The 26,410-nt window shown below is 33.6% G+C and overlaps 1 protein-coding gene and 1 non-coding gene across 12 annotated transcripts; both read left to right on the top strand.

Annotated features, from left to right (window-relative positions):
* The first annotated feature begins 212 nt into the window (after positions 1-212).
* Positions 213-24,777, top strand: cd99 (CD99 molecule). 11 transcript variants are annotated; one of them, NM_001079980.3, is given in 15 exon segments: positions 213-293; positions 396-460; positions 4,078-4,122; positions 4,298-4,348; positions 4,482-4,511; positions 4,735-4,776; positions 5,130-5,153; positions 5,562-5,594; positions 6,128-6,175; positions 7,496-7,576; positions 13,670-13,705; positions 13,849-13,869; positions 22,302-22,409; positions 23,134-23,184; positions 23,676-24,777. In NM_001079980.3, coding segments are annotated over 14 exon segments (660 nt in total). In that variant the 5' UTR covers positions 213-293; positions 396-399; the 3' UTR covers positions 23,705-24,777.
* trnar-ucu (transfer RNA arginine (anticodon UCU)) lies at positions 22,875-22,966 on the top strand. The gene is given in 2 exon segments: positions 22,875-22,911; positions 22,931-22,966. It is a non-coding gene; the product is annotated as a tRNA-Arg (tRNA).
* Positions 24,778-26,410: the final 1,633 nt, after the last annotated feature.

Below are 26,410 nucleotides of genomic sequence, written 5' to 3'. Positions count from 1 at the left end.
TTAAAACAAGAACAAACATAAAAAAAAAAAAACATAAATCGAACATAAACGTACAACTTTACAATAAGAAGTAAAAAAAAATAAATAAATAAAAAAGATTGTTCTTTAGATCATCTGCTTTGAACAAGAAACAGCACACTCTAAATTCTTTTCAAGCACACGCCCTCTCCAAAAGAGCGCAGGTAGGGCGTGGCGAGGACACTCTCTCTTTCCTGCACATCATCTGTAATTAAACTACGCAAAGCGCTGAACTGCTGAATAGCAATTGGAGCTCGCTTGGGTCACTCAAAGGGGTGAGTAAATCTTACTGCTGAACTTTCCTTACCAGAATTTCTAATTTTAGCGCGTTTCAAAGCTCTCAAAAAACACAAACAATATTTAATACTTTTCTACAGCATGATGAATTCATACACGTGGATTTTACTTCTGCTGGCAGGTCTCGCAGCAACCAAAGCGCAAGGTATGGTTTCCAGTCTAAACGTTTGTGTTGTCGTTTTGTTTTGGTAACAGCGCTTGTAACAGTTTGCGTACTGGGACCGCTTGTTCCCAAAATATCACAACTGTAACAGAAGAAGCTGATTTTTGACAGTTCTTCTATACGTCGCTGGTTTATGTCGCTTTTATGTGGAAATTAGTCACAGTTGCCTACTAGCGCAGTTTTTTGCCCTGGTGAACAAAGAGGTTGATTTGAGTTACCCAAGACCTTGGTACGTTGGCTTGACACGAAATGTGATTTTTCCACATACAAACTGCATGACTCACCAACCCTTGGGAAGAATGGCAGGAGGACTTTTAGCACAAAGCTAATGTTTCTTTTTGTAAGTCGATATTGGTAACATACTGTTTTTAAATGTATGACTAAAGGTTATGACATATAAATCCATGCTACAGAAGTAGATGCTGATTTCCCCCAATTCAGTTTATTTAATTGGATTTTAACAACTTTAAATGATTATTCAGTAGCTGTAAACGGTGAAAACCTGTGTTAACGTTAATATTTTATATACTTTGGTTCTCCAGCTGTAACCAAAATCATAAGCAAAACACTTCCTAATGTGGCTTTTAAAACATTACATTATACAATATTGCATGAATAGTAATATAAAAATGGATTATTAAAAAAACATAACACAACACATACAATATCTGATATCATATATTATATGGGTTGTGTTACGCATTTAATTCTTCTGAAGATGCTTTGAAAGCTTTTTGCAAGCTTCTGAATGACAATATTTTTGCTGCATACTCTAAAAATGGTGGGTTGTTGTAATCCTACATTGGGTCTAGTATAAACAAACCCAACAATTGTGTTAAAAATGTAACTTAAACTTAATCGGAAAAAAGAACCCAATGTTGTTTTACGACAAGCCAGCTTTTTAAAGAGTTTATAGTGCTAATTCATTTTGGTAAATAATAAAACATAAAAAAGGAATCACAATTTTTAGTGTCCTGAAAAGTAATGCATAACATCTTCAATTATACTTTCAAGGTCACAGAAATACACATTTTCATTCATAGCAAAATGTGCCCTGGACTCCATTTTTAGCAATCTAGTTGCCTTGAACACAGCGTACTAAATATACTTGATCCCATGATGTTGACCCATACTTCCTGTGGCACTGTTCCTACATTGGACATTGAAATAAACTATCATCGACACACTCTTTGTATAGTATAAGGCATTATTTTGGTTTGCCATGATCTGAGATCAGTTCCTCTTGACTTGTTTAATAGTCAGTGCTACATTTGTGGTAAGAACCACTGTGAAATAAGCATGGCAATGCAAATACACCGTTTATACACTCCCAAATTAGTCTTTTTATTGTTTTTAAGTTTCCCTGAATTTTCACATTTCCCAAACTTAAATGTAGTTCTTTTGAAAATGCATTTGATGTAAGTCAATGGCATAAACTTCTGAATAGACAGATTGCCCTGGTTACAGTTCTGATATAACCATCCGCCACATTCGTGCACAGAGCAGAAATGAAAGCAGTTCACATTGCTCTGGCAACGTAAGCCACAGGATGTTGCCCTATCAGGCAGTTTCGTGTGGCAGGCACGCAGTTGCATGCTCACCATAATGTGTGTCATATACATGAAAAATTATAACAATAATTTGGTTTTATGTCTAGATTTATTAACTGTCATCTTAAATGCTTGTTGTTCAATGTGAATACAGCATACACAATAGATGCACACAGTGTATAGATGGGTGGGGTTATTATGTGAAAGTGAACTGTCAAATTCCAATCATTTAGCCCAGTCAAGACTTTTACCCTTTAGGAATTCTCTTTCCTTCCCTCTCACAAACATTCACAAGTGCTTTTTTTTTCTCTTTTTTTTGAGAGAAAAAAAAATATTTAAAGGAATAGTTCACCTAAATTAAAATAGTTTTCATTTACTCACCCTTGTCCCGTTCCAAACCTGTTTGGGTTTTTTTTTTTTTTTTTTTTGAACATGTATTAAAGAATATTGGAAACTGTTGGAAATGTTCACAATAGAGTAAGAAAACAGTACAAAACTGAATGGTTCATGCTTTCAAATATTCTTCAGTATATCCCCTTTTGTGTTCAACAGAACACATTTTTTTTGTCCTACTATGATTTCTCCAGGAATGCTGAGTTTGGATTGATTGAAAAGTTAACACTTTAGTTTAGGTCACAATTCACACATTTAACCACTAGTTAAAAAAATAATAATAAAATAATATAAATAGTAGGTAGTAATAGTATAAAGTATGATCTTATTCTGCATAGCTAATTCTTCCCAAAGTTTAAACACAACTTATACCTTACCAACAATTATTAATAAACAGCTAAAGATACACGTCTTTATGAGGCTTTTTAAACGTTAAATACCGAAAGTCTTACATTATGCAATATTGCATAAATCAATGTTTCTCAACCATGTTCCTGGTGGTCCACCAGCTCTGCACATTTTCCATGTCTTCTTAACTAAACACACCTGATTTAGATCATCAGCTTAGTAGCAGAGACTGAAAGACCTGTAATCGGTGTGACAGACAAAGGAGACATCCAAACATAGACTGCTGGTGGTCCCATAGAAACGTGGTAGAGAAACACTGGCATACATGATAATAAAAGTTATTAAATTAATTATTAAAAAGCATAACAAAACACATAATATCTGACATCAGATATTATATGTGTTCTGTTATGTTTTTTTAATATTTATGAAGATGCTTTGAATGTTTTTTGCAGGCTTATGAATGACAATATTTTGCTGCATACTCTAAAAATACTAAGTGGTTGTGATCCTAAATTAGGTCAAATATAAACAAACCCAACCACTGTGGTAAAAAATGTAACTTAAATTTAAAAGAAAACAAAAAACAAAAAACTAACCCAATGTTTGGTTAAGACAAGCCAGCTTTGTTAAAAGTTTAGAGTGCTGAATTATCTTTGTTAAAGATAAAACATTAAAAGAAATAAATTTTTTTAACAGTAATTGATAGTTAATTAAGCCAGTAGTGGTAATTAATAGTTTGTTAATACTGTAAATTGTGACCCTAAAGTGTTTTTTTTTTTTTTTTTTTTTGATGAACTGTCTCTTTAAGGAAAGGACATTTTTGCAATTTATTTTTAGAAGTTGCTTTGAGAGAACAATTATTTAGACATTTGAATCGATATGCCTCCAGTACTGTAAGTTAGTCACATGTAAACTGCAGTCAGTTTAGAGCTGACTAATTTGATTCATTCTTATCAAATGTAATGATTTACATGCTAACAAACAAGTTCTGAATGTAGTTAGCTAGTAAATTTAACTTGGCATGTATGGGTCGTTTATTTCTATGTTTATTATGTATATTTAGAGTGTTAAAGTCTAATGCTGCTGATGTATACTTTCATAATTTGGTTGTTTGCAATTAAATTAATAAATAAGTTTTGCTTATTTGGCTGAATGAATCCTTTACTGATTGGTGCTCTGATTGGTTAAAAAATGGAAGTTTGTATTGGCCAATTTTCTCGATATGGATGTTTCAGAAAATAAATTAGATTCAATTTAAGCTTGAGTTTCTTTGAACAGAATATTAAAGTAATGGTTTTCTTGCAGAATTGGACCTAAGCGATGCCTTTGGTGATGATGATGATGAGATCCGTAAGTAGATAGTTCTCTGTATTTATTCCATTGGTCATTTTTATGTTGATGTTCTACAATTTGATGTAGATTTAAAATTTTGATTCATTAAAATATGTAAAATATATAAAGTAGTGTCATACTTGTTTGTGTGCAGTTTTTGTATATAAAAAAATCATATTGTTATGCACTTTAGCCACAGAGAAGCCAAAAGAGAAACCACCCCCACCCAAAAATGCAGATCCAGGTAATCTTTATTTAAAATATTTAATATGGTTCCCCTCATTTTCACTTATATTTTATTGTTTTGACTTTGTTAGGTTCATGTGAATATATGTAGAGTGCCATTTTATTGTTTCACCTTTATTATACTTTTGTAGGATTTGATTTATCAGATGCTTTTGAATCAGGTAAGACCCAGTGGACTTTGAAAGGCTCAAAATATCATACGTAGCTGCATCTAAAGTGTTCTTCCATATGAAGCATAGAGCTATATATAATTTTTTTTTCTACTCGCTAGAGTTCCAAAACTTGCAGAATGTAATTTTCAGCTGCTTATACCTTCAATTTAACTTTATAACTTTATAATGATAATGACCTTTTTGTTTTATCTTCATTGTTTACTGTACACAGACCCCAAAAAACCTGCTGTTGTTCCCCCAAAATCAGTGGATGGTAAAAAAATATGAATTTATGTTTGTTTATTTATTCATTTATTTTTTTTATGTTTTTAAGCATGTAGGAGTTTACTTTTGGAGACAGTTTGCCGTTTACAGTTTATTTCATGTAGTGTAAGGTGATTCTGATGTGAAGTAGGTTTAATTGCAAGTTGTTGCATAATTTACTGGTATAATGTACATGCAGTGTGCTTAAAATAGGGTTTATGTAGTCATGTTTGCTCAATATATCTATATTGCATTTTGTTGGGAATGTTTAGGGAACTCATTTAATTTGCTAATTCGATACGGTTTGTCTTGGTAAATGAGTGCATTTGTCAACTTTATGTATTCCTTTTTATATATTTGCAGATAAAAAGAAACCAGCATCTGGAGGTAAAACTTGCATAAATACAGTATCATTTACATGCAAGTATTAAAAATATGTTTAATAAAGCAACCTGTTTCACCAGTGAACATGCAAATCAATAACCTGACAATATAGTCATATTTAATTATTAATGCTTTTTTTTGTATTTGAGGGACTGGACAAATGTCAAATGTCTGGGTGTACAATATGACTCATGCTAAAAAGCCGTTTTTTAAAAAAACAATTCTGTTTCATTTTTATATGACTTAACTAGTATGCATGTTTAGCAAAAGACATATAAGAAATATATATGTATAACTGTTAAATATAAAAATACAAATGTGAAAAGTAAATTGTGTTTTATAAATCTTTGAATTTTAGTTTTATAATTATATTTTTAAGTAATAAGACTAATTCAGTTTGCATTTTTTCAGGTGAGCTGGATCTATCTGATGCGTTTGGTCCAGGTAAGAAAAATCCATCCATCCATCCATCCATCCATCCATACACCCACCCACCCACTCACCCACCCATCCACCCACCCACCCATCCATCCATCCATCCATCCATCCATCCATCCATCCATCCATCCATCCAAGCAATATCATTTATTTCATATATTAGTCAATTGTTTGCCTAAATTAGTGTAGGTTTTTTTTTTGTACAGTCAGATTAATCAAGTAAAAGAAATGTCATAATTTACTCGCTTACCTACTATTTAAAACATAATTTCTTCTTTTATTTTCTTAGGTTTTTTTTTTTATTTGTGAACTGTTTATTAAAAAATAAATAAATAAATATTGGACATAAATAGGATTTATTAAATATTTATGTATTAAGCCCTAACTTACCGGCTGTTCTGTTACTATTTATGGCTATTGCCAATTGATAATTTTTTTTTCTTACTATCTTTTACAGCTACTATCAATCTAATAATTTTAAGGTAACAAATCATGCCATTTTGAACGAGTTTATTTATTTTATTTGTCTATTTCTACAGATACAGAGACCAAAAAACCTATGGTCCCACCTAAAGAAAGAGAAACTGGTATGCTGGTACTATTGCTACTTTAAAACACCAAAATAAACAACATGTCACACTTTGATCTCTCATCTCTTGTTAAAAAGACACACATTTTACTGCTAGTTGGCTGCAAGAAGACTCGATGCCCCAAAAGTTTTTTTTTTTTTCTAAAAATATTCCTTATTGCACTTTTAAATTTAAAATAAATACACTTTTAAGTCAGAATATAATGTGTATAATTTAAATTAAATGGATAAGCATTAAGCTGCATGATTGATCATTCTGATATTACCTTAACATGCCCCAGTTTTATCTTTTACACAATGTGCAATGTAGATGTCTATAGTTTAAAAAAAAATAATAATTAAGTTTACTTTGTTTTATTAAGATATAAGTGCATGATTAACATTATTGTTTCAAAAAGAATGTTTTCTGAATTGCTGAGACAAGTTGTCGGGAATTGCAGTTTAATTTCTGTAACCAATCACTTTACATATACAGTAATGTGAAAAAGTATTTGCCCCCTGACTGATTTATTATTTTTTGAATGTTTATCACACTGTTTATCCCACTTAATTGTTTCAAATCATCAAACAAATAAATTTTTAAATGAAGACTTTTATTATTAAATGAAAATAAATTCAAAACCACATAGCCCTTTGTGAAAAAGTGTTTCCTTCCTTTGTTAAACCATAACTAAGTTCTGTCATCATTTACCCACTCTTCACTTGTTTCTAACCCATTTTTCTTCTTCTATTGAACGTAAATGAAGTTATTTTTTAGAAAGCTGGAAACCTGTAATCATTGACATAACTAGTTCAACACAATAAAGAAACGTAAAGATTTGGAACCACTTAGTGGAGAGTAAATAATGAATACTTTTTCATGTTTGTGATTTTGAAATATCCCTTTAAATCAAACTTAAATCAGAAACACGATACTAAAACACTGTTATGCAGGTCTAGACAAAATATATGACAAGCTTGCACAAAGTAAAAACCAGACTAATAATAGGTGATAATAGTGATACAGATTTTTTTTCAGCAATCATTTTACAGGATATTTATCCTACAGTAGATGCTCCATTAAACATTTCTTGTGTAAATCTCACTAAAACTTACTATAAATAAACAAACAGTTTTGTGATTTTTAAATTTAGTTTATGGTTATTTGAAAACACAAGGTAATAATTTAAAAGCTCATCACATTTCATTTTGCTAAATGAACATTTTGAGCTTTAATGTAAAAGTCATTGAAACAGGAGAATCACTAAATTTACTTTTTTTGTTTGTGTACTACACTGCTTGTCCTCTGAAATTTTATTGCTCTTATTTTTTCATTAAGGTGGTAGATCTTTTGATGACAATGATCTTATTGATGTCAGTGAGCGAGGTGGATATAAACCCGATGGAGGCGGCAGTAGAGGTTTGATTGATTTATTTATTGTACCATACCGCCCTCATTACTACTGCATTATAAGAAAAAGAAAACACAATGTACAGTCGGAAGTGTAACATGCATTCATAACATTTTTTTGTGTGACGCTACTTTGAATGAGTCCGATTTACTATACATAAAACGGCAACTGCGTTTCATGAAAGACATGGATTCTATGAGGATAAACAAGAGACCAAGGGCTCTATTATACACCCCACGCAATGTGGTGCAAGGCGCGACGCAATTGTTTGCTAGTTTCACTTTGGCACAAGAGTCATTTTGACGTTTTGCACAACACTGTTTAAATAGCAAATGCATTTGCGCTCATATGTGCGCCCATGGGTGTTCTGGTCTAAAAAGGAAGGCGTTCTGAGGCGCATTGCTGGCGCATTGCTATTTTGAGAAACTATAATAGATTTTTCAATAGACCAAAACAAAGCTGGTTTATTGTCCAGTGCAGAGCGCGTTAGTTGTGCGCCTCGCCTACACACTGCTTTATACACACAAGATGTGGAGCAATACGCAAATATCTTTTCATATGAAAAATAATTAAAATATTAAGGATATATATATATAGGATATAATTTTAAATTATTAAAATTTTGCAAAACATTATTTTCTAGCCGACAAAAATATAAAAACCCCTGCCTTCATGCCTTCTAAATCTCGAGGGGCTTTTTCAGTTTATTCGTGACAATTTTTTTTTTAATGCTATCATTATTAGCAGTATTATTTATTATATCCATATTTATATTTGTTTTATTAAAAACAAGCTTAGATTTGCCCACCTGTCAGGTTTCAGACCATATGGGGCACAGCATGTGTATTTGGATATAACTCAGGTTTTAGAACACACTTCGATATTATTGATCATTTATTCGTTTGCTGGAAATTTTAACTGAATTTAGAAATAGTTTTGAAACAAATCTTTGAGCTAAACAAACTAAATTAATTATTCATAGGCTAATCGATGTCTGTGCGTACAAGGTTTCCCTATCCACGAAAGCGAAAGTGAAAGTTAATAATTTAACTCTCATTCTCGTGCTGTAGATGCTCTGTTTAACTGTTTTGTTGCTAGTGAAACGCTTAGTTTTTCCACTTACAAAGTTGTCATGTAAATAGCAAATGCACTTATGGCGTGACGCAACTGGCTCTTAAAGGGAAAGGGGAAGGATTTGAATAAAAATGGATTTGAATAAAAATGGGAGTTTCCATTTGGGCACATGCTGATTTTCACCGAGGCAAAACAAACACAGACGCGGAGAAGAAAGACAGTGATTGTGTTTAATGACGGTGAAATGTTTGATACCGCACGTCGTATAAGAGAAAAAAATCCTCTGCATTTCTCGGTAACTCAGATGCACTTGGTAGGGCAGAAAGCCGTGTGTGTCATTCCTGTCACAAAATGTGGCAAAAATTAAACACGACGGTCGGTAATGGTTTGCTTGCAGTGTTCACATTTACACTCGGAAAGCAGCGTTTACAGCAGATCTTTCAGTCCATAATATTGTAGTGATATTAACGTAAACTAAGTAACTTAGAAATCTTTTTGACTAAGGTCTGTCTTTAAACACTGAAAGAGTACAGTTGGATATGGAAAACAGACTAATGGGGACACGGGTAAATCTTCAAAGGTAACAGTGTACTTTACAACTTCATTCAAATCACCCGGGCTACGTTGTTTCAACTTCTTAAAAAAATAAAATGAAAACATGATTTAAGGAACTGCCTATTTTCATTTTGATATTAGCAACTTAACAGACAGCAGAAATGTTGAGTCGTTGTGCTGCATTTGTGAGCATCATCTTCACGGTGTGGATATTTATAACAAAACGGAGCCGATAACAACTGCCTCCTTTCAATTTCAGTGAAAATACAAAACATACCCTCTCTTTTACTGAAGATCAGTTTTAATAATCGATTATGGCCATTATAAAAGTATAACATACAATAAGTTTATACATTATAGGAAATAAAGGCAAGCGATCTGTCAATATACAGAATGTAGGCTACTTGGTTACATTAATTATTAACCTGTCTTTGTGCTTAGCCAAAACATGTTACGTACTGAAGAGCGGTGTTGTGGCGCGCGTATTGAAGAGCGGTGTTGTCGTGCGCGTACTGAAAAGCAGTGTTGTCGCACACGAACTGAAGAGCGGTGTTGTCGTGCGCGTACTGAAAAGCGGTGTTGTCGCACACGAACTGAAGAGCGGTGTTGTCGTGCGCGTACTCAAGAACGGTGTTGTCGCGCACTTACTGAAGGGCAGGACGAAGGGTGCGTCGCATCGAGGGGGCACTTTTAATCATTTTGGAAGGGCACTTTCTATCCAAGACTAAAAAGGGCATGTTCACTGCACAGGTTGAGCCCTATGTGTGCACGTGCCTGGCAGTCAGACGAGCAGAGCTCTCATCTGGGTAGATAAGCTGCAGCGCTTGCCCAAGAGTGTGTGTGTGGTCACGTGATATGCGTTTTCAGCGTTTTGGTGTGGACGGAGAGCTGTTAAGAAACACTGGGTGAAACGCTAGTGTGGACGCGAATCGTTTTCATTCTAGAACGCCGTTTTAAAACTAAAACGCACTAGTGTAAAAGGGGGCCAACAAAAGGGCACCGATCACACACACTTACCAAATCTGTAGAGACAGGACTATTAACACAAACTGGAGCCACGTCATTTTTAAAAGGAGACGAGCAGCAAATCTGGATTTTTACAATTTCCAGATGCGAAAAGCTCTAGAGCAGGGGTTTTCAAACTGTGGGTCGCACAGTCAACAAAGTTGGGTCGCGTAAAGTCACATAGTTGCAGCTATATTTACATTGCTTTGAATCAAAACCAGTACGATTGACGGCAATAACTCAAAAACCTCCTACCCTAAAAATATCTAAAGTGTTTCCTACAAAAGACAAAGCTGGATATGTTTCATAGCTGTGTTTTTCTTTTTTTTCACTGGACATTACGAGCACTGCTCTGTTTGAGCTCTCACAATCTGCGTTTAGCTGGTAGAGGTCGCCCAGAGTGGTGCTTTCAGTAAGGGATCGGCGGAAAAGTGTTTATTTTTTCGTTTTTTTTTTTTTTAGCTCCGTCCTGCATGTTTTGTTTTAAACACAACTAATTTTCTCTTAAATGAACACAAACAGTTACTAAAGTAGTCGAATGCTTCATTATAGATCTGTGCATTCTTACATTAACACCTCTGTTATCAAACAAAACACAATGAGATATTCATTTGCTGCTCTTCACTAAATAACTATAGTAACTTTAATCAATATGCAAATACAATCAAAAGTGAAATAGATTTTATAGCTTTATTTAATTTCTGGATAGGCCATTGATTTTAATAGGCTAAACCATTTATTTTATTGTCAATATTTTTTAATGTTTGCTATGTATTCTATCATTTGAAGCTATTTGTTGTCCAATATTTTTTACATTCCAACGTTGACAGATTGCTAATCAATAAATAGCTATAGTGCTATCTGTTAGTTTTAACATCACCTAATGTTGTGGAAGGGCATAGATCTTATGGAAAATAGTAATAGTAATGTATCTACCCCCATCATTCCATCCTCAAGCAAAAGTGTAAATATTAGATCAATTGAGCAATAATGTTAATTGCATTGGCATATTTATCTGACGTTTTCCCAGCTTGTAGTAGCCGATCAAAAAGCTATTTATTTTCTTATGACTATACACTAGAAGTGGAATTTACTGCGATGTGACGGGGCTTGATCATAATCCAGTGGCTTGATCAAAGGTTGATCATATTCTCTTCTGAAAAAAAGAAGAGTATCTTTTTCAACAACAAAAAAATATCAGTTACAGCCAGCATCCCACAAAAAGCACTTCGAGCCTCATTATGTGCATATTGAATCGCAAAATCCAAAAAGCCGCACACCATATATTTTTGACTGCTTTGAATGGATACATTTTTTTTACCCATTTTTTCATAATAAAATATTATGGTGGTCTTGAGATTGAATTACTTGCCTAGGTGGGTCCCAAAAAAAAAAGTTTGGGAATCCCTGCTCTACAGTAAAAAATGTTCCGAACAAACGTATTTCTGCCACGTATCGCGTGCACTGATTCACACGTGAGTTCAGCTGCGCTCTCATAGAGGGAAAATAAAAACAAAACCTTCACTGCAGCACATTATAAAAGCAACACTAACGACCCGTATCTCCAAACAATTCTTCTTCTTCCGTTTGTTTTGGCAACACAACGTGGTGTCTCTCTGCCGTCTGAACACTATGACAGGTAAAACTGTCGTCAAAGCTGTCATGCATTAATGAAGTTGCACAGCATACACATTAGTGCGCGCTAATTGGTTTGAACCAAGTCATACTCATGAATGAATCCAACACACACAGAGACGTAATACGGTATTCCCAGGTACAGACGTCCAGTCTACACGCTGGAATACACGCTAAGATCTCATGGCCATGACACAGCGTTGAAAATTTGTTTTAAACCGGAAGTTACGAATTTGCTCAAAATAAAGCAAAAACAACACATTTTTACTTTTTTGTGAAATATATGTGTCCTAATAGTGTTTTTAGCAGTGTGGGATACATGTACGACTGTCAACATCTCAAAAAATGTGTTTTGGTGTTTCGTGACCTTTTAAAGTATGGGGAGAATGAATGAATGACAGCTTCTAAAATTGTCTGAGAGGCATCCCCTTTTTGCCCAGTAGGCCCACTTTGTGTTTTAGGGCGTACTCACACTACTACAGTTGCCTCGAACTGGGCCAAAACAATATTGGACTCCTGTCTCCCCTGACGGCCCGCACTCACATTACAATCGGGCCTGAGCACGCTTACATCATCGATGATTCGCTGTTCAGTAGAGAAGCGCTTTCGCTCAGCACAGTGGACATTTCTTTAGTTATATCCTTTATTTTACAGTCTATGGTTATATCGTTTAGTTGTTTGGGATGCGGAGACACACAGTCAGATATTTTGCCGAACAGATCAGCCACTTTTGACACTCAAAAAATCATAAAGTGTTGCAGGAATTACGAGGTTTGCTGTAGGTGCGCAGCTGTCATGGAGTGAGGGGTTTGCGTCTTTAATAATCTATGACAATTTGCGGCCATTGAACTGTAAGAATGACTAATAAACACATATCAAACAGTCCCTTAAAAGTCACGTCTCAAAGCCCAAGTGAACTGCGCTCAGGCAAACCTCTTCCAATCGGGCCAGCCTTTTTTTTTCGGGCCGGGCCTTTTAAGTCTTTAATATTAATGGAAAATGCACAGATATTGATGTATCATAATGTTTTTACACTACATTATTTGAATCTACCAAGCTTAGCTTACAATGTTTACAATGTTTTCAATGTTTACATTATTCTACTTACATTAAATCTAAATCCCAAATATCAGACATGACAACAGATTGTTAAGATTTAATTAATGTCTTACTTGACTAACTTAATTCATAAATTTTTCTTCTGCTTTTTCTATAGTTTATCAGGGGTTATCACAGTGGAATGAACCGCTACTTACTTGACAAATTTATATATTTTTAACTTTTATAATACAATGTGTCTTATGAAAAATGGTATCTTATTTACTAGCTAATAATATTATTATTACATATAAAAGGACATCTGAACCTAGTTATAGGAGCCTGATAAAAAATGCTCTTTTACAAGAAAAGAGGTCTGATGGATTTAGGGTGTTTTGCATCTAAACTCTTCGTTTTATATATTATTACTTGTTTTTTTTATGTACACTCTCAGAAATAAAAGTACAAAGCTTACTGTGGCAGTACCCTTTCAAAGGGTACATTTTTTGTTCCTAACAGATTCTTAAAGGTACAAAAGTGTACCCTAAAGGACTATTTATCACCCTTACAGTACAAAAGTGTACCTTTTATTTCTGACTGTGTAGGAAAAGCACAACTGATTCAGTATTTTATTTTACATAATTCGTTGGAGTGTACTGTATGGCTTTGTATGACTTAAATAGCTTTAATGTAATTATATTCAGTTAGCTAGACTTTATATCCTATTTTACTGAAAGTCTAGTGCTGTTTTAGACTAAATCTAACAGTTTTTTTTTTTTTTTTTTTTTTTTAAGGGCGAGGAGGAGCCCCTTCTTCTGATGATCAAAGTGGTATTTAATTTATTATGAATGTTTATATACATTTAGTTGACTTTTTTAGTAAAGTAAATTAGCAATCTACATTTCTTGAGCAGTATTTCTTCTATGCTGGATGTTAATTTGTGCCTTTTTATTTATTTATCTTTTATTATTAGGTGGAGCTGAGCAACCTCAAGGTAAATATATTTTATATATAATTATATATTTAATATATAATTATATGTACCTTTTTATTTAAACTGTTCTCAAAAATGTCAAATCACAATAGATTTTCTCACCTCTCAGTTAGTCTCTTGGTGTACCATCAGAAAATGAGGGTTGTTATGGTGTTTACCTTTTGGAGTCCACTTAAAAATAGTTGTTCCCTCAAATGTTGACATGAGCGAGTGCCTCTGGGTTTTTTTTTTTTTTTTTTTTTTTTTTGGCTTTCTCTCTCATTCTCTCATTTCCTTACTTTTGGCAGTATACTATTAAGCTCAGTTTATCCAGCATTGTCTTTCTTAGCAAAGTTAGCATGTGTTCTGTTTTTGATTATATCTATATTTTGAAGAGACTATTCATGAGTCTGACCACAAAAATAAAGCGTTTTAGCCATGGAAACCAGGCTTGTCCGATGACTAACACTCACACAGTACTTACATAAGCACAGGGCGGTCCAACAGACAAAAACAATTACTGTGGGCAGTACATGTTGAGGTTTTCCACTAGCAGACTGTTTTCCTCTGTGTTGGTTTAAATGGGTGGTGAATGGCTGTATGTGTGGTACCTTTTAGCATTCCTGAAGAGTGCTTGAATTGACTGTTCATTCTGCCATTGGCCGTGCCCTAAATCTCTGCTTCGGTTGCCTGTCTGTCGTTGCAGATCTAGACCAGCAGTGGCTCCAGTTTGTCAAGATGCTAGTCGATAATATACCAGAAGGCCTCAGTGTCTGGATTGACAAGTTTAACCAAGTAGCAAAGCCTCTGCTAGAGCAGATTCGGGGGCTTCTGAATGTAACCGAAGACAAGGCTGAGCTGTGAATGTGTTGGATAGTAACTTTCTTTTGATTGTGTTGGGTTTTAAGTGGTTTTACAGATTGTTTACATGGTTTGCAAGTTATGTTTGGTTATAAGGCTGGGACTCCTGGTGCTGTTTTGAGGATGCTATGCATATTTGGTGAAGATTTAGTGGTATTGATTTAGCCAGTTTGGCAGTGTGGAATGAATCATATTGTATGGGTGAGTTAATTCTTTTTATGGTAATATGGATTGTTAAAAGCTTATACACTACCTTTCAAAAGTTTGGTGTGGGAAATCATTTATTCATTCATTTTTCTTCGGCTTAGTCCCTTTAATCACAGCGACAGTTTTACACAGCGAATGCCCTTCCAGCTGTACCCATCACTAAGAAACATCCATACACACTCATGTACACACACTAATACACTACGGCCAATTTAGTTTATTCAGTTCACCTATTCAGAACATGAAAACTCCACACAAAAATGCCAACTGACCCAGCCGGGACTCAAACCAGCGGCCTTCTTGCTTGAGGTGACAGTGCTAACCACTGAGCCATCGTGTCGTCAGTAATAACAATAATACAAATAATAATAAGTAATTCATACTGTAGGTAATTTAGAAAGGATGTTTTTAACTGATCAAAAGTGACTGGTAAGACAAATTAGTGTCAAATAAGTACTGTTCTTCTGAACTTTTATTACTATATAAAAAAACATTATTAAATGATTTATGGTTTCTACAGCTCGGATATTGTGTGATTGAGTTATAAGTACTTGTTATTCCATGGCGGAAAACTAGACTTTGTCAATCCGCCACACACCCTTTGATGAAAACAATTTCACATCACAGAGGTCTTTGGATCATACTGACTAAACTTGGATTCAGTCTGATAAAATTTTTAAGAGAAGTTAGTTACACTGAAACATGTAATTTCCTGTTGGCAGCAGATGGGGCTTTGACTGTAACTGAATGTTGGCATGTAAATGTGTTTAGGTCAGGACTGCAATTATAACAATTTCCTGTTTCATGATGAAACATCAAAGTTTGTGAGGTCCTCACGAACACGCCCTTCAAAAAAACTCTAGATCTTCGCAATTTAAAATCGCCAAGGTGATAACAATAGCCAATTTTGATGTTGAACTGATAAAATCCCTAGGAGGAGTTCGTTAAAATACAACGCTTGGAACTAATTGGCATGTTTTATGTCACTTCATTAAATGTGTATAGATGGCACTGTTGAGCCATTTTGTTACACGCACTTCAGAAGCCTATAACAAACCTTAATATTTGCCAATTCTGGTGCGTGTGCAAAGTTTTGTGAGTTTTTGGATGTTAAGATCCTCAAAAATGGGATGCATTCTAGAGAAGAGGAAAAATAAGAAGAACTGAGCAATTCCAGTAGGGTATATGCAGAGCTAGTGTTTCTTCCCATACCGATATACTTTCTGGTGAACGGTCAATGGGACTTTTTTTCAATTTTTTACAGTTTCTTTTACAGCATCGATGTTGTAATGTTATTAAATGTAATAAGTTAAACAGACTTCAACATTCATTTAGTTGTTGATGCCTAAACAGAGATGAAAAGCCGTTTACTCGCACACGACCGTCAGGATAAGCAGGCTACTGCAGAAACGCAACTAGAAATACTGGAGTAAAATATATGTAAATACTTTAAAGATGGCACAGTAAAATTAAATTTAATGCAGTGATTCTTTGTACAATCTAAGATCCACCTTATAGCGTATATCATTTAGGCAGTGAAGACGGTTGATTTTTAAAAAAACATACCTTAAACGTACCAATTTTTGTAACAGTATACAGTTCCCCGAAATCGTTTGACCCAAGTTTTAAAAAGTCTTTTTTATTAAATTAAAAGTCTTTCTGCATGTTTACGCATATATAATAGATATATTAGTTAGTAAGTAAGTAAGTAAAGGTTTATTTATATAGCACCTTTCCCAGACATTGAGTCATAAAGTGCTTTACAATAAGAAAAAACAAGTAAAAGAAAACATGAAAATAAAAGAAGGCATTTTATAACATATTAAAACAAATTAAAAATCCAAATACAGAAGCACTAATACTGTTAGTTAAAAGCTTGGCCAAAAAGGTGCGTCTTTAAATGCTTTTTAAGTTCAACTGATCCCAGAGTTCTCAGTGCTATCGGGAGACGAGTTCTGGGAATGGCTAACAGGTCTTTGCCAGAAGACCTCAGAGACCTGCTACATGAGTGACTGCTTAAAACAGAGAGCCATCTTCCTGCAGATTTCAGTTGCTACCCATATCAAACACACCTCAACCAATTAATTAGGACATGAACGCCACATGATAATTACAGGCAGGTGTGTTTGATATGGGTTGCTACTGAAATCTGCAGGAAGGTGGCTCTCCAGGAACAGGGTTGGCCACCCCTGGCTTAAAAGATCAAGAATATACAGGGGTGTTTGACCATGCAGAGCTCTATATGTAATGACCAGAATCTTAAAATTGACTTTAAAACTGATAGGAAGCCAGTGAAGTGCCTTAAGCACAGGTGTAATGTGTGACCGCCTACTTGTGTTGGTTAAAAGCCACGGCGCTACATTCTGCACAACTTGCAGTCGCTCCATAGAGGATTTGTTTAGACAAGAGAACAGAACATTACAATAATCCAATCTAGAAGAGATGAAGGCATGGACAAGCATCTCCATCTCTTTCTTTGACACAATATCTTTTGTTTTTGCAATGTTTCTCAGGCGAAAAAGCATGTACGAACAACAGATTTAACATTAAAACACATAGCTCAATCAAAAATGACACCAAGATGTCTAATATCACTGCAATTTGAAGATGACAAGCCCCCCAAAACTTGCCTGATCATTGGGGTGATGCTATCTTGAGCAAAAATTAACATTTCTGTTTTATCGGGGTTCAGTTGCTGAAAATTGTCTGTCCCTCTTTGTTAATATACTAAACAATCCTGCAAGAGAGACAGTATGTCTTAAGTGCTTCCAGCAAACTGTATGCCAATGCAAAAACTGGCACATTTAAAGGCTGTTTTCTTTAAAAATCAGCGCTCTCCACTAGCGGAGTGATATCCGATATAAAGTGGATCTTAGATTGTACAAGAAGCACTGCATTATATTACATTATCCCCCGCCATGTCTTTATATAATGAGCATTTATTTTACTCCAGTATAGTCAATGGAGCTTCTGCGATAGCCTGCCGTTTCTGACTGGCGCGTGCGAGCAAACAACTTTTTGTCTTGATTTGGGCTTGAACAACTAAATGAATGCCAAAGTTTATTTAACTGAATGTATTTTAATGACATTTCAACATCGATGCTGTAAAAGGAACCGTATAAAATGGAAAAAAAATTAACAGTAAGAGGTCACCAGAAGTTTATCAGTATGGGAAAAACTCTAGCTCGGCATATACCCTATTGTACATCATCTGCATAGCAGTGGTAAGATATATCGCTAAAACTAATAATAATCTTGCTGAGAGGAAGCATATATATATTAAAAAGAAGAGGGCCTAGGACAGAACCTTGAGGTACAAAACAGAACAGAGGAACAGAGTCTGACATACGAGTTCCTATGGACACAGAAAAAACTCCTGTCAGCAAGAAAGGAGGGTAACCAACTCAGAGCTGACCCAGTAATGCCCACAAGAGAATGCAGCCTCTTAATTAAAGTGCAGTGATAGACCGTATCAAAAGCTTATATTATTCATTCATTCATTTTCTTTTCGGCTTAGTACCTTTATTAATCCGGGGTCACAGTAGAATGAACCACAAACTTAATAAATATATTAATTATAATAAATAAAACTTAGAAAAAAACAGTATTGTTTACAACATGGGTGACAATTAGAAATATTTTTAATTAGAAAAATAAAATAAATAAAAATAGTTTGTCTACCAAACTATCTTATTAGATTAATTTCTGAAGAATTAGCTTGCCCTCACATAAAATGTGTTTTGAAATTATAGGGTTGTTTATCTTTTAAAATGTTTTAAAATGGTATCTATTCTATTTCTATCTGTATTTGATCTTAAAAATGCAATAAAACTGGCAGTCTGTACAGGTAAATCAGTCGTCTTTAGTCAACCAAATGCCCAACAAAAGGACAAAAAAAGACAAGCTTTTGAAGAGTAGTGTATAAATTAAGGAGTAGATAATGGATGTTTGTAATACATCAGTATACTGATGAATGAGGATTTTGGCTGTGAAATGGAGCATTCAACTTTTGTTGTTTAAAAGGAATGTTTATTGCTCCTGCATCTTTTAGGACATCCTGAGGAAGTCTGGTCTTTTTACTTTTTTTGTGTTCAAACAATGGGGATACGTATTTTTTATTCTTTTTATTTTTTTCGTGTTCATTTTCTTGTTCTTGTTCCAGTAACAGTGCGACTTGTTCTTCTTGACACGTCTCAAATGAGAATTAGCTTTCTATCTCTTCTGGTTTTATGGTGCAGTGGATTAACCCCAAGGCCATGTTGAGCATTCCATTACTGTGCTTCCTTTTTTCTGCTCGTGTCTGCCATCTTATTACTCATTTTCTCGAGAAGGAATATTTGAGGTGGAAACAGTATAACGCTGGTTTCTTCTGGCTTAGTTTTAAACTTGCTTGACCTTGAAAATGCAGCAGAAAATTGAAGTTGGCAAATGTTTGTCCATGAGCGAGTCTCAGCCGAAAGCTTTAATGCTGGCAGGGATTATGCCAGCCTAAATCTCAAGTAGAGCCGAGCACTATGAAATGTATTTCACCCCAGACACTTGTCATACTGTAACATTGACTTTTTTAATATTTTAGATTTAAAGAAACTGATTTTAACACAGACTTTCTTGTGAACCCACTTGTAGTTTGTTTCTTTTTATCTGCACAAAAAAGTCAATTATTATTATAAATTTTTTTTTTAAAGACTGAACTTAAAGACGCAAAACAAAACAAACATCTGTTCACATTTACACTATGTTTTGCATTTGAACTTACTGAACATCCTAAAAGAACGCTGGGCTGAAAGTGCTTTGTGTGTCTGTACATGTGATGGTATTTTTAGAAACTGATCTTAGAAAACATGTTCAAAAATAAATTCTTGTGCTCATGCTAATACTTCAACATGCTTTATTCTTATGTGCTGCTTGTGGTTAGCTTTATTGTCATTTGTTTGTGTAGTTCATGTTTCAGCTGAAAGTATACTAGAGTTTTGTTCAGTTTTGTTTTTTGTCAGAGGATGTGGTCTACTTGTTTAGTGTGTGCCAGGGTTGAGATGGCAGCATCTTATTCAAACGATCAGCACAAGCAGATTAAATGCATTTGAAGTTTGTTTAAATCAATTCAAAATCTTAGAATGTAAAGATATGCCTAAAAATGTAAATTTAGCTTTAATAGTGGTGCTTTTTAATATGGATAGATTTTTAATTATTTAGGTGACTGAAATTTTACTATTCTATAGTACTGCAGCTACTGCTGTGAAAAATTCTTTGCAAAGTTGATGAACTTGTGGTTCGCACTGTGGTTCGGTGGTTTGCACTTATTCAGGGTATCTGCAGGGTCTAAAAAAGCCTTAAAATGTCTTAAATAAAAAATTAAAAAAGAACAGAATTTTAGGGCCTAAAAGGTTTAAAAATTACTGAAATATTGGCTTGTACAGTAAGGGTCAGGATTATAAAACCCCTTGAATTACTGGCTCCCCTGTTTATTTTTTTTCCCCAATTTCTGATTCAAGGCGAGAATATTTTTTCAACACATTTCTAAACTTAAGAGTTTTAATAACTAATTTCTAATAATGGATTTATTTTAATTAATTAGTTACTGTATAATGATGGTTTGTTCTGTAGACTATAGAAAAAAATATAGCTTGAATGGGGCTCATTTTGACCCTAAAATGGTGTTTAATAAATTAAAAACTGCTTTTATTCTATTTAAAATAAAACAAATTAGACTTTCTCCAGAAGAACAAAAAATATAAGACATAATGTGAAACTGGGAAATATATAAAAAAAAGAAAAAAATCAAAGGGGGGCTAATAGTTCTGATTTCAACTGTAGGTCTTAATTAATTTATGTATTTTTAACAGGTCCTAATTTTCTTTAATTTGTGTATACCTACCCTATCTGGCCATTAACCCCCATACAATCCCCATCTCAGCCCATCTCAATAAAACTTTAAACTTTAAATAAAAATAAAAAAATGCCATTTTTAACTTTATTTACCTTACAGTAACATTTCTTTAAAGTTAAAATGTATTTACTACTGAGGACACTGACCTCAGACTGTTGTTTATACATTTAGTTAATTACAGTTTATAAAACGTTTGTCTTTTTTTTCTTTTTTTTTGCTGAAAGTGTATGTTTGCAACTAGACCTTGCATGTTTTGACACAATATTAAAAATATTTTGCTAAAAAAAAAGTTAAAATAAAAAAATGTAAAATGTAATTATGTGTGTGTGAGTCTTCAGACTCGGATTGTGTGAGTCTGAAATTTAATTCATAACGGTCTCAAAAATGTCTTAAACTTAACTTGGTGAAACCTGCAGAAACCCTGTTATTGTTGTAATCTCTTGTATATCTCAACCTTAGAGTGATGGTTTGTTTACTTTATGAAACAGTGTCTTTAGCATTAGCATTCTCTAGTGTTGGTTTATTAAAAATCTGCAAAATTTGCTTACTTTACTTAATTTCTGTACCACTCTTTGATTTTAAAACGTTGTCTTTTTGGCGATCTATGATCATTTTTAATAAAGTGAAATGTGAGAATTCCTTCTGTTTGGTTAATGTCAGTCACACCCAACTGCTTTGGCCCTGTTCTTTTTTCATTGTCAGCATATGTGAGCCGGTAAACTAACACCATCAACAATGGCATGGCGAGAATGTATTGCGCATGTGTGAAGAACACTGGCCTGCCAGCTAGAGAGAGTGAATTAGCGATAGCCTCTAATATTAGCAAGCTTCATAAGCTTTAGAGAAGTAGCCTATGTTTGTAGAAGGTTAGAACTGAAGCTTTTTAGTCTTTAGCTTATGCAAGTAATTCGACAGGCTCTCTTTAGTCAAGTTATCTCCTGCAGGCATATTTGCATTCACAAAAAAAATTGGCCGCATGCAGCCAACACCCATAATGTTTACACCACATGACAGCGGAATTACAGCAACTTATTTTCTAGTTCAGTAAATCATAATTGTGCAATGTCAGATATGTAGTTTTCAAAATTATGAATCTTTTTTCTTAAGATGGAGACCTAGTAAAGTTATCAGTGATCTATGTAATGAATCTATTTAATTATTTAATCAATAAAGTCTGTATACATTTTGTAAACTTTTATTTTCCATAGTTTGTTGTGACATGTAAATTAAAAAGAAAACACGTCTAGTTGAAGAACATTGTGTACTGGCACAATTCCCATGTATTCTGTAGAGAATTTGACTCCTGTTGCTCCCCCTTGTGGCAAAACCTTTTTGTATTTCTTGTTAAATTCCCAAGTTACAGTAGTTTTGTCAGCAAACTTCTACTAATGATTGGTATGTTACTTTGTTTCAAATTACCTCCGTCATTTAAAAGCATTTGTAACTACCACTTGTCCTTTTATTATCTTATGTGTGTCTCTTTAAATGTGTCCCACAGGCGGAGCTCTGGCTGCCATCATCAGTTCTGTAGGAGTTGCTGTTCTCGGGGCTGCCTCCAGTTACTTTGCGTATCAGAAAAAGAAACTTTGTTTTAAAGTGCAAGGAGGTAAGTTGCCCCCCCCCCCCCCCCCTTTTATATATATATATATATATATATATATATATATATATATATATATATATATATATATATATATATATATATATATATATATATATATATATATATATATATATTTTTTTTTTTTTTTTTCTCGAGGAAAGTATTTGAATCCTCAAAAAAGTACTAGCCTGGTTTAGATATTTGAGTGAGGCTTGCCTATTTGAATAGTTCAGATTGCACAGAAGAAATTAAAAACTTACAGTTACAAAACTTACAAGTCTAAAGCCTTGTTGTGGCGTATAAGTTGTCTTGCGACTGTGTAAACACTGGTGGGAGCCCCAATACAGAGTTAAAAGTAGCTGAACTCAAACAGCAGCTCTTGTAGAGGAAGTGGGGGTTGGGCAGATGACGTGGAAGGCTGTTGAACTGCTTTGCTTGTATTACAAAGGCCTCGAGGGCTCAACAGGTGGCTCTGTGGCGCAATGGATAGCGCATTGGACTTCTAAGCCTCACTTAGAGAAGTGATTCAAAGGTTGTGGGTTCGAGTCCCACCAGAGTCGAGTTTTTTAAGACCATGTTAAAAAAGTGGCTGATGACTCCTTTAGCACCATGTGAGAGAAATGTTAATGGTGTTTTCATGGAACTTCAGTAAGAGACTTACAGTGTGAAAATTAGGCATAAACAATATTAAATATCAGGATGAGCTAAAAAGTTATTGTTCTTATAGGGGAAGATCCAGAGAGTGGCAAAAGCCATGGTACTAATTCCGAGCCACAAGGTAAGATTATTATGTTCTTGTTATATTATTAATATTTATTGTTTTTATTAATATTGACTCCAAATTTGACTCCATATGCAGCATGCAAATCTGTCTGTGATTGTTTCATTTAGTTTACATGAATATCCACACCAAGTTTGAATGGTGTGACGCTATTTGTTTTTTTAATCGTGCTATTCTCAGAAAAGTCTTTTTATTAGATCAAAACTACAGCAAAAACAGTTATTGTTTTGTAATATAAAATAAATGTTTTGAAATATTAATGTAATTTCAATGTAGAAACATTATGTCTTTAATGTCACATTTTGAAGAGTTTAATGCATTTCTCAGTTATTATTTAGTTTTGGTTGTAATGGATGTCAAGTTTATTGCATTTATTATAAGTATTAAGTTTTCAGAAGTTATATATGTATGTTTTCTTAGGTTTATTTATTGCTTTCTGAAACATTTTTTACTAGTTGTTGACTTTTGTCTACTTTTCTCCCCTACAGTTCTCAGTAACCTGCTCCGTTCATCATAACTGATGCTGGATCTGAGCACTGAAAGAATATATGCACCAAGCATGTACAGATATGGAGAGCCTAACCCTATGGGAAACATCTGTTTTGTAAAATGCTGGGCTTAGTGTAAGTGTAAAAACATTAGTGTCTTTTTTTTTTTTTTTTTTTTTTTGGGATGCTTTACAATTTATGTTGTACTACCTTTAAGAATGTGTTTTTCTTTTTTTTTAATTAAATTTTTTGGATTTAACATTTCTGTAACACTCTACGATATTTGACACTTTATAAATGCTAATGTATTTACTAACATGAACAAACAATGAACAATATTATTCATATTTGTTAACGTTGAATAATAAAAGTACAATTGTTTAATGTTAGTTCATGTTAACTCACGGCACATCAACTAATGTTAACAAGCACAGCATTTAGATTTTAATGAATTGTTTATCATTAGTTCATGTTAGTAAATATCTAACTTCATGTGCACCAGATTGCAAAGTGTTACCAACGTTTTCTCTTGACTAATTAATCTTTGGAGGATGTAGAGTTCTGTCACTAAACTGCTTTTAATGCTGTTTTGCTTTAAAATAGTTCCATTGTAAGAAACTACACTTTACACTGACAAAGTTGTTACTATTTTTGTAGATGTATACAGCAAGTTTCATGAGGGACTTGCTTTTGTTAAGTGCAAGCTGTCTATACAGATGAATACAAAAGTTATCCTTTTGTTCATTCTTACACAATATGTTTGTATTGAAGCGTTTTTAACATTTAGATAGAAATCTATAATAATGCTGATGAGAACCTCACTGATCTTTTTAAAAAATGTCAATTAAAAGATAAAACAATCATGAGTACATTTAAAATTGTGGAATGCAAGTTAATTTTGTTTTTGCATGTTCTTTATTTAAATGTATTTAAAATTCAATGTATTCATTCATAAATACTGCTTCAGAAACATACAAATTTAAGAATGCCCATTTTCATGTTATTATATCATTGAAATTCTTGTTTTATTGTCTGTGTGTGCTTTTGTTTTTAACATACACTTGCTGTTACTTCCTTTAATAAAGCCACTGCCATTCCTAAATTTAATTTTTTTTTTAAATTTTGAACTTTTTGTAAATGTTTTTTTTTTAATTGTTGCCTGATATTTTGTCTGTATGTCCAAAGTTGAGAAAAACAGATAGTTCACCCAAAAAGACAAGTTTATGGATTTTTTTGTTTCTTCTTTTGAATACTAAACAAGTGTTTGGAAAAGTTGTGGGGGAGAATGAGTAAAAAAAATAATAATAATAACTTTTTCTATCGCTTTAAATGTTTTTTTTTATGTAAAATACATTGTAAAAAAGGCTAGGTTCAGTATAATACATTTGTGTTTGGAGAATGTCAAGGAATTAAGTTAACTTATTAGTTTATTATTAAATGGTAATTAATTTATTAGTCAACGCACTATTTACTCACCCCCAAGTGGTCCCATACCTTTATGGGTTTCTTTAATCTGTTGAACACAAAAGAAGATATTTTGTTAGAAATGTGCAACTATTGATCTTCATAGTTACAAATAAGGATAGGCAGTATTTATGATACAAGTGTTTCAAAAATATATTTTAAATACAAAATTGTATTTGATATATTGTATAAATATAATTGTATATGATAGGATTTAAGAAAATGGGTTAAATATTTGTACCAAAATACTTAAGGGTCTTGTATTTTTAAAATTCTGTAAAATACTTTGTAAAAAGTCTACATGATGACATCTTAAAAATGTGGCCTCAGAGTGATGTTTTCCCAGTTATTTGCTTGAGGTCAGAACAGAAAATGTATTATGAAGGTGGCCAACGCTTGTAGTATGGATGGAAATTATGCATCTTTGCATAAGAAATGAGATATGGAGCCTTTGGCACACAACCATTTTCAGTCTTAGTGCTGCAGGTAAAATTCAGATGAACTTCAGAATAATAACACACCTAAGGATGCTGTACTGGTGTTCACTAAGGGGCTAAACTGCGACTTTTCCAGATTAGGGGGAGCTAAAAAAGCTTGTGAGAATGTGTAAACTGCACATATAATATTTTGGATGAATTGCTGATGTAGATGCCAAGAAAATAAAACCAAATTAAAAAACAAGTCAGTGCATGGCTGACTTAAACTTGCTCAGTTTAATGGTATTTAGTGGATTGATCAAATATATTAAAGGTTTATAAAGATATGTTATACTCTCATGTAATAGTATGTTGTAGTATTTTCAAAATACAATATTTTATTTTGAAACTTGTTGTGGCTGCTGTATTATAGTTTGTTTTGATAAATGTAAAATTGAGGTATTTGGTATTTTAAATTTAAAATACATTTCAATGTATTTTTGCCCATCTCTGGTAACAAATATTCTATCCAATAGTTGTATTTATTTATTTATTTATTTATTTTGTGTGTGTGTGTGTGTGTGTGTGTGTGTGTGTGTGTATTGTGTGAACTATCTCTTTAAATAGTGATTACAGCAAACTTATTTTGGGCTAATAAGTCTAAAAGCTGACTACACTAATAGGCTTACATATCTTATAATTTTGATCTTATATTGTAAGTCTTTCTCCCTTCTGTGCCGCACATGTTTTTCTTTGAGTTCCATATTTGTAATTGTGTAATCAATATCTGTAGTTGCTCATTCATGTACAGTGATAGTAATAGGAGTTGAATGACCTTAGTCGCGTGCTTCAAAC

The sequence above is a fragment of the Danio rerio genome, chromosome 1, assembly GCF_052040795.2.
Source record: "Danio rerio strain M-AB ecotype USA chromosome 1, GRCz13ab, whole genome shotgun sequence".
Classification (NCBI taxonomy): Eukaryota; Metazoa; Chordata; class Actinopteri; order Cypriniformes; family Danionidae; genus Danio; species Danio rerio.
This window is presented reverse-complemented; position numbering and strand designations above follow the sequence as displayed.